This window comes from Hipposideros armiger, unplaced genomic scaffold (genome assembly GCF_001890085.2).
Source record: "Hipposideros armiger isolate ML-2016 unplaced genomic scaffold, ASM189008v1 scaffold_66, whole genome shotgun sequence".
Lineage (NCBI taxonomy): Eukaryota > Metazoa > Chordata > Mammalia > Chiroptera > Hipposideridae > Hipposideros > Hipposideros armiger.
Window position 1 is genome coordinate 4,143,691 of NW_017731416.1, and position 9,895 is coordinate 4,153,585.

The following is a 9,895-nucleotide window of genomic DNA, read 5'->3' on the forward strand; positions in this document are numbered from 1 at the left end:
TCTCTGCCAGAATGTTCTTCATTACCTTCTTCTTATGTTGGTTCCTTTTAATTCTTTATACCTCAGTTCAAATTCCACATCTTTGGAGAGGCCTTTCCTGACCACTGTATCTAAATTTGGCTCCCTCCAGTTGATTGCTATCAACTCTTTCTCTCCTAGCAGCACTTACAAACATATTGTTTATTTTGCTTCTTCCCATTAAGAACTAAATTCCTGAGAGTAGGGACTCTCTTGTTCAGCACTGTATCCTCAGTGTCTAGAATAGAGTTGGAAACTTTGGAGGGACTCAAGAAATATTTGTTGAATAAATAAGTGATTGTTTTCTGGTGCCTTAAACCACTGCCATTCCCTTATTGAGGAAGCAGTAAATCACTAGTTGGCTTAAGAGGCTTTGAAATTGAGGTACCCTGAGTTCATCTAAGTGTGATTAGGCAGTTTTACTTGATCATCTTGATTCTAAATGTCTTGTTCTGAGATGTTATCAATGAAAATTTGTTTCAGGAAAATTTAGCACAATTGAGGCTATACTTATTTGCATGGTGGTTAAGGGAGCAAAATTCCAGTTTTATTGCCACCTTTTCCTATATCTGCTAACCAGAAGATAGTGCCCAGTTTTCTAAGATATTGGAAGTAGATGGACTGAGACCCATAGACTGTTAGGGTTTGGATGAAGGCTGAAGCTTTTACTCCTGAGTGAAAATGTAGGTCTTATGTCTAACCCAACAGTTCCACATTTATATAACATTAATGAATAAAATAACAATTATTTCTTTCTCACATTTCCTCCTGTTGATGTCCTAAACTTAAAGAGGATACTTTAAGACACCTCAGCTGCTTTGTGGGAAGACGTAGTATGAAGTAAAAGGAAAAAAAGATAATATACACCATTATTGAATTTGAACATATTTTCAATTTAATCTGTGTAATTAAATATAACATGTCCTTTTTATGAGAGACGTACCAGTTCAGTCCTCTCGATTCTAATATTTGTGTATTATGCTGTAGCATAAAGGATATGTGATGAATGATAGCAATTAAATTTAGTTTTTTCTGTACCTTTCAAGTATTAAGACTAAATAAGACTATAGAAATGAAGCTATTACATTAGAGAATATGAAAACGAAGTATCTCTTATGCAAGCAATGTTCTCTCCCTTACTATTAATATCTGTAATTTTCCATGAGGTAACTGTTTTCCAAGATGAGAGCACATAAGGTTAATGTATTTAGAAACTTCCTTCTGAGGGGACCTGGAACCACTACTCTTCTCTGTGCCAGCTACAGACCAGCCAGGAGTTTTCAGTGTCTTTGGTCTTATATAGACTTCAGACTCTTTCCAATTCACACTCATTTAATGTAACTTGCTAGTATAAAAAAAAACCCCAAAACTTCCCAAAATGATTGATTCATTCATTGACTTATAGGATGTGCATTTTCTCACTTCTGAAAAATTACATTGACTTCATTTTTTGTTTACAAAAATTTCATTCCATGTTCACGTTTTGTGAGAAAACTATACATAGCTCATTTTGCCATATTAAGAAATCTTTCAGTGTTTGGCACCAGAATCCAGATTATCTTAAATTTATAAGTGATAAAGTCCTGCTATTTTACTCTTGTATTGCCCAGTAACTTCTGGAGCTTGGGCAATATACAGAGGAACTTTGAATGAATCTTAACCTGAGCACCTCAAATGTGACCTCTACAGAGACCTTCCCACTCCCTCATTTCATTGTTTAGTTCTTATTCAGAATACTTGTCTGAAATTACCTTGTTTACTTACTGTTTCTTCATACAGAAAGTTAGCTCTTGTCTTTTTTTTGTTTGCTTTGGATCCCCATTGCTTAGACCAAGGGCACTTAAACATTTGTGGAATGAATTTCTTGATCATATATATGCTTTAAAAATATTGTACTATTGAAACATATTGGCCACTGAAATTCTGAGATATATATTCTGCCGATCTTTCTTTTTTCTATATAAGACCACTTATTTTATAGTTAAACTCTAGCTGCAAATCAGCACGAGTTGGTAGCCACTTACACAACTTGATTTGTATGCCTAGTTAAATGAAATTCTCAAAAAAGCATTTTTAACTAACCTTCCAACTACATAACTACAAAGCAGTCGTTTCCTGACACATTTGTCAGAGAATTGCATTCCATGGTACAAAATTTCTCATCCTGAAGGGGGAGTGGGTGAATGAGTGGGGGTGCTGAAAATTTATAAGACCAGTTTGAGCCGACCACTGATAAATTTTGGCTCCCTGGGTTTATTAAGACTGTAAGGTCACTTATGAGCAATGTTTTTCTTCTTTGGAAAGCTGTTTCCATCCTATAAAACCCATTTGTTACAATTACATAATTTCCTTTCTCCCTCCATACCTACACATTCAGGTTGAGCCTAAATCCTAAACCTATTGCTAACTCTGCTATGGGGCTAATTTAATTCGCAGTGTCAGGCAGGGTTCTTGTCGCAAACTCTGAGGGCAGCTGCTTGCAGGTCTAGGCCATCCCTGCTGGGAGTCATGGCTATGGCGAGTGTCTTTGCAGGGTCCTCCACCAGACCCCGTGAGCCAGTCCAGCGCGTCAAGCTCTGAGTCCACACTTTTTCGCGGCCCGGCGCGGGCGGGCCTGTGGCCACGGCCTCAAAGTCCAGCTTATGCTGCAGACGCACGGGTAACGCTCGTGCGCCTTTATCGGCTCCGGGGGTCACTGGACGGCGCCAGGCGCCAGGTGGAGGTGCGAAGCCACAGGGGACGAAGAGGGAGGGTTGGCTGTTCGCGGTGCTCTAAGCATCTCTTTAAGTTGAGGGTGCGCGGAGCCGAAGGCTTCTGCATTCCAAAGTCTCTGGCGTTGTCCCCGCGCCACCCCACTGTAGCCTCAGATAGCAGCGGACAGCGTCCCAGAGGACTCAGACCTGAGGGCGTTCCTGCTTGGCTTCCCCGGCCACCCCACCCCTCCACTCGCTTCCGCGCACGCCCCGCCCCGTGAGCTGCCACGTGAGGGAATCCACTCGCCAGCCTATGGGCGTCTGCTCCGCCCCACGCCCCCACCTTGCCCCCTGCTCCGCGCGCTGCCACGTGATGCGGCTCACCGCCAGCCAATCAACGCCGGCCTTGCCTCGCGCCCCGCCCCGCGCGCCGTGGCCGTTTGAAGTGACTAATTTCTGTCATATGACTGAGGCGCCCATGGGGGTGGCGGGGCGGCTCTAGGAGCGGGGGCCTGGTAAGCGCCCTCTGAGGCGAGACCCTGGCTTGGCCGTGGCCAGCATGGCTCCTACGCTGTTCCAGAAGCTCTTCAGCAAGAGAAACGGGTTGGGCGCGCCTGGTCGGGACGCGCGGGACCCGGATTGCGTGTTCAGGTAGGGCGCTGCTGGGCGGGGGGCGCGGAGCCGACGGCCTTGTGGCTCCGTGCTCCAGACGTGCTGGGGCCTTCGATGTCCACGCCCGCGCGGCACCTCCGCGCGGGGACCCGGACTCGGGCCGCGGTCGGGAGGGGCCAGGCAGCTGCGGACCTGCGCTGGAGGCTTGCAGCGAGGTTCTCTCCCCACCCCCCACCCCGCCGATGCCCCTTCCCCCTCCTCCGGGTCGGTTTGTTTACGTCCTGCTCAGCAGCCACGCGCGGCTTTGCCCCTCTGGAGTGAGCATCGCGGCCTGAGCGTAGGGGCCACACGCCTTTCTGGCGGCAGAGAGTTGGGCGCGGGTTGGACTGGACCTCAGCTGCCGTCCTCCGGGCCGAGTTTTTCCCTCCTCCCCGTGACCAGTCGCCCTCTGCGTGGTTGGTGGTGAGAGAGCTGCACGTTTTGGCCAACCTTCATGAGTGTAGAAAAGGCTGGAGGAGCGAGTGGGCAAGGTGCCGTTCTTTCAGGATTCTTGGAAACTAAAATTGGAGGTGTGCGGTTACCAGACCGAGCGGCCTTACTGTAATGTTATCGAAGGAAAAATGTGAAGGCTAAGAAATTATGGTTACTACTGACCGGACTGAAGCAGAACCCAATCACATGAAGCGTGGCGGTAGAATTGACCAAAGAACCATCCCCTCGGAACTGTTACTACAAGAAGTCTTTAAAAAATTGAAAACAATAGTAAATATTTTGTGTCATTACAGGCTTTGTTAATTTTTGATTGCAGTACCTGTTGCTGGTAGAAAAATTAAAAATTATAAAACAATATAATGTAAACCCGAATTCAGGGTAGAATTTAGTCGTCAAGCTGCATTTGAAAAGATTGTCTTTCAAAGAGCCTTCATCCTTGTTGCAGTGTGGAAACTTACATATATAAAGCTAGGCTTAATGTCAAATATCACTCATACTAGGTAGGATAGCAGAGAGCTATCGTTGTGCAGTCGTAGTAGGAAAAAATGAGAATCTGTTAAATTTTGCAGCAGGCAAAAGTGTGAAATGACTGTACTACACTGGTTTAAAAAGTTCTGGTATTAAAATTATTCACCCGCTCTCGGTAATGGAGGTCACATTAGCTGACATTCAGTAATACGTGTGGAATTGAAGTAATAAATGGAAAGAAATTTAGCCTTAGAGGAGGAAAACTCTCCTCTAAGTTGTGAACCTCTTGGAAAAATGCTCAGTAAAAGACAGTTTTTGTAGGTTTTTGTCTTTCCCACTGGGAAATAAATGTCTTGCCATGCTCATCTAATTACTTTCTTTAAAAAATTCTTTTGGAAAAATGAAAGTGCAGTCTAGATAATATTACATCGAGCCATCCAGTAAATTGAGAGTCAGTAGAAAGCAGGTTCAGGTGGGATATTAAAAAGGTGACAACTGTAAAGGCTTTCTATTTCTGGCAAAGATTCATTTGGGGTATTTAGGTTACCAGAGGTCTCAAGTCATTCATGTGAAAAAACATTTTCGTGTCTATTTAAAAAAAATGTGAAGTCTACTATATAGTTGTGTAATACTACCTTAGAGTTGCCAAAGCACTTTCTCATTTGTTATCTCGTGCTATTTCACAACAACCTTGGGAGATAGGACGACAAGTAGCAGTATAGATAACTATATGATCCTTTTTCCAGTGGAAGTAAAAATTAAGTGTAAGTCCAGTAACTGCAGTACATGTAAAATGATTGCTTTAAAAATGAAAATTTTTGAAAAAAATTTTAATTTGGTGAAGAAGGTTGTTTCATAGTTAAATGCCTGTAGGACAATTCACTTTTTGTTCAAAAAATAATTTTCCATATTTTTGTTTCAGTCCTAATGCATGAACATTTGCTCATATTGTCTGTAGCAGGAATTTTTAACTTTTTGCAACTATTTCTTAATTGGTCTTTCCACCATCACACTTGCTTTTCTTCAAACTACTTCCAGCACTTCACCCTTTAAAAGCAAATTCTGATCATGATCAGCAGGCAAAATAGTATAGAATTTGAATGTCTTCATTACAGTTATTTTAAGAATTCAGAGATAAGTTATGTAAAGTACTGAATGCAGTGTTTAGCACAAGGCTTTCAGGAACCAGAAGTTACTGTGATGATCTCACGCTTACGTGTAAAACCATTCAGGTTAGGCCCAAGCTCCTTAAAGTGTCCCTGTATGGTGTGGGTTTTGCAAAGTCTTTAGCCTTGATTTTTGAATTTTTATAAGGTCATTTTTTAAAAAACATAGGCATTATTTTATTATTACACTTAAGAGGATTAACAGAAATTTAATTATTATCTAAGTCTATATTCAAATTTTCCCAATTGTCTCAAAATGTCTTTTTACAGTAGGTTTGTTTGACTCAGAATCTTAAGAGTCTGCATATTGCATTTGCAGTTATGTTGCTTCAGTAATTTATAACACCTTCCTTCCCTTTTTGAATAGTTTTGTTATTGAAACTGGGTTATTTTCCCTGTAAAATTTCCCACATTCTCCATTTAGCTGTTTGCTTTCTTATAGTTTTCTTTAATTCTCTAGTTCCCAGCAAATTATTTTAACAAGCCCCCTCCAGGTGATTGCGATGGTCAAGTTAGAGAGCCATTGCTTTATAACCTATTCTCTGTTTCCTGAAAACTGGTGGTTTGATACTTTATTAGATTCAGGTTCAGTTTTTTGGTGTTTTTTTTTTTAATAAAAATATTCCATAGATGTTGATGTGTACTTCCTATCTATCAGAGTTACATAATGTCTGGTTGTCACACTTTAAATGATGCTAAGGTTGATTACTGATTTCAGGTGGTAGCAACCTTGTTCTAGTGTACATTATAAAATTCTCTTTTCACTAATGGCTTTACTGTCTTTTGTTGATTTTTGCCTGAATTCATTAGCTTGTTAGGGCTTGTGAAATGGTGATATCCCAAATCTTAAATTCTTTCTGTGTTTATTTCCTGGAAGAACTTTCTCTTACCACCTATTTGGTTACTCTTTGCTACAGGAAAGGCAGCATGAAAGTTTGATTGTTTCACTTTATCATTGTTTCAGAATATTTCTGAGTTGTTCAGTGAAGGTTTTCATTTTAATTATCATTTTATTAGTACCATCATGAGTTCTTGGATTTTAAGGTGTTTTAATCCATTGTAGTCATATTGTCCATTTTTGGCCATTGGAAGACTTCAAATTAACTTATGTGCCCTTCTGATGTGATCTCATTTGTCTCCTAACTTCTTGCTTCCTTTGGCCTTGTCTTAATCCCCTCTCCTATGATTTTATCATCTTGAACTTGTTTTAGGTTCTGGGATGTGCCATGCTGTGCTGTTCCCTGTTTCTTGGCATAGTGTTATATATCTTTTTGTTTAGCTTTTTGTAGTGATCATCTGCACTTACCTTAACTCTCCTTCCTCTAGGAAGCCTTTTCTGATTTCTCCCAGACTGAGTTAGGTTCCACTGTAATTTCTTCCATAGCTTACTGGATTTTCTTCTGTGACCTTTATCACAGTTATCATTACTTGTCTTCATCTCTCTTTGCTTTCTTAAGAGCACTGTTCAACTTCAAGGCGTATTTTGGAGTTAGAACCCTGTAGAGCCACTTAATGAGTTGTTGGTGGGGAACAGATACCTACGTTTCTGGCTGGAGCAGTTAGGGGGACTCCATTTTCTGAGGGAGAGTGTATAATATTGTGGAGGCTTATCTTGAACACCCTATCAAAAGCATCGGTTCTCGTCCCTATTTCCTATCAGTACACACTGCTTATATCCTTCATAGCCCATTTTACAACTTACCTGTCTCCTCCAAGTTCAAATTGTTATGCCATTGTACAGCACAGTGCGTGAGCATATACTTAAATATTTGTAGAATGAATATATGAAATAATTTTGAGGGCAGAGAGAGAGAATGAAAAGTTCTATTTTGGACATTTGGTCTAGTTTTAATTGCCAATGAGATGCCCACTTAGAGATTTCCATTTGACAGTTTAAGAAAGTAAATCTGAAGTTCACAGTAAAGGTTGGGACTGGGGATATGAATTTGGGCTGATTGTCAGTATTAAAACTAAGGGAATGGATGAGCTCCTCTAGGAAAAGGGTGTAGACAGAATTGGAAATAACAGGGCTTTGCCCTGAGAAATCTATAATGTATCGATGTAGAAGAGAAAAGTCTACAGTGAAAGAATGGCAAGAGAGATGGGGGGGAAACCAGGGGTGTATGGTGTTAGGAAAGCTCAGAAAAGGAAGTGTTTCAAAATGATGGAATGATGAACAGTTTTGTATGCTGATTGCTGACAGGTGTGTGAGATGAGAAACAGAAAAATATTGGATTTGTCAAGTTAGAGATAATTGGTGACCTTAGTGATTTGGGGGGTCTTTTTTTTTTGAGGGAGAGCGTGTTTAGGGGAGAAAGTGAGATAGATGTGGAATAAATGAGAGGTGAGGAAATGGCTTTACTCCTGAAGTTTTCTATTTCTGTAGGAGAAAAACTCTGTAGTGCTGAGTTATTTTTTCACTCTCAGTCTGATTTTATCATATATTCTGAGCTTCTGAAATTCTTAAAAGCTAGCTTCTTAATATTGTCAGTATCTGTAAGAATCTTATTTCAGAAATTCTATTTTTTCAGTGTGATTTTTATAAAAATTTGCTACATTCACAAGGGTTTTATTATTTTTAAAATATTACTCCTACATAACTTGAACCTTTTAATCTTATATTAGAAACAATAGTTACAATTATTATTTACAGAGAATCCTGTGGGATCATATCTTTCTTATTAGAGTGGGAAGTTGAAAATTGTAAGTAATTACATGTCAACGATCTGTGGTATCAATATTTGGTCCTACAAGTCTTAGTTTTTCAGTAAGAAATAAGTAGTGGTATTAGATTTTTTAGAACCATGTTTTTTGAAAGAAAATAGATTAGTGAAAAATATAACTTCAATATTTAGTTGATAAAACTTAGACCTCATTTCTTACTAATATAACAATTATTGTCTTAAATCCTGCTGCATTTAAATTATCTTTTAGGAAAAACTTGCTTAAAAAATACTCCCTACATAAAATGTAACAGAGCCTTTTTTATAAGTCATCCTTACACGGTCCTCCTCTCTTCCTGTTCCTGGCACCGCTATTCTCTTCCAACTTGAAACTCAGAGGATCATCTTTTACTCCCTTTGCTCTCTGATGCCACATTTGGTCATTTGTTAAATCCTGTTGATTAAAATTCTGCAGTATCTTAGTTCTTTTCCATTTTTCACTATTATCATCTTGTTTAGAACTTTAATGCTTTTCATAAAAATTTACCATAACTTTCCCACTTCTTGTGTGTTTCCCTCTACACCATTCTACTAAATTGATTTTCCTAAGCCATAATTCTGATCAAACTACTCAGAAATCTGCATTGGCTTCCTGTTGCTTAATAGGGGATTGCTTTGTGCCAAGCACTGTTTTAAGTGCTTTACACATATTAAATAATTTAACTCTCACAATAGCTTGATAAAGTAGGTCTGATTATCCCTATTTTATAAATGAGGTAATGGAGGCACAGAGAAGTTAAGAACCTTGTTTCAAGTCACATAGTAAGTGATGAAATTAAGATTTGAACTGACATTTGAGTTCCAGAGCCTTTGTTTTTAACAAAGTTCAAACTCCTCAATTTGGCTGGCATCTCATTCTCCTCGAGTTGTAGCTTGGTGTGATGGATCTGAGTTCAGATCCCTGCCCCAATAGTTTCTGTGTATGTAACCTTGGGAAGCAGTATCATGTCATTAAAGGTTGAGTGTATTTGTTGCATGTCTGAGTCGGGGAGTGGATGCTGAGATACAGTCCCAAGTATTCATGGCACCTACCATCTTAGAGTTGTTTTGAAGATTAAAGGGCATAGGAGGCACTCAAATGTTAGAATTCCATCTCAAACCTCCTCAGCTCTCTGTTTATCCTCTCCAGCCTTCTTATTTTCCCTTTAGCTGTGAGTTCTGAGTCAGGCTATTTGATGTTTTCTGAGAATAACCTGGTTCCTGTGCTTGTACACTGCTTGGAATAATACGGCTTACAACACATCTTTTTTTAAAGCTCCAGTGGAACGCATGTTTTCCCTGTATTTCCCCATCATGCAGTTATTTTCGTGTGTTGTAGTTGCTTGTTTATGAATCTGTATCCCTCACTAGATTGTGAGTTCCATAAGGGCACAACCTTTGTCTACGTTGTTCAGTGCTGTATTCCTGGTGCTTGATTGACAGAAGGCATCCAGTACATATTTGAGGAATGAATGAACAAAATTAGTCACTGAATTCAAAATACATTTAGTTCATTTAACAAAGACGTTTCTGTTTTGGGTTATTTGCTTAAAGCAATCATTCACTCAATGAGTAATTTAAGCAGGTTTTTATTTGACATCAGTGTTTATCAATTTAAAAGAAAATTTTGTTGTTTTGATTTTTTAAGATAGCAAGGGTGGTCTGATTTTTTAGAAATAGATTATATCCTCCATTTGTATTTCTTATAACACCTCATACTTTCCCTTCTTACCACTTATCACAT

At 39.6% G+C, this 9,895-nt stretch overlaps 1 protein-coding gene across 2 annotated transcripts in view; it reads left to right on the forward strand.

The window, feature by feature from the left end:
- The first annotated feature begins 3,126 nt into the window (after positions 1-3,126).
- The window catches only part of FNIP1 (folliculin interacting protein 1), a 111,459-nt gene continuing 104,690 nt past the window's right edge, over positions 3,127-9,895 (forward strand). The window contains exon 1 of one of the 2 annotated variants that reach the window (XM_019642211.1): positions 3,127-3,362. In XM_019642211.1, coding sequence (XP_019497756.1) covers positions 3,271-3,362 — 92 coding nt within the window. In that variant the 5' untranslated portion in view covers positions 3,127-3,270. The remainder of the gene's footprint in view (positions 3,363-9,895) is intronic. The other variant, XM_019642213.1, reaches the window with a different exon arrangement.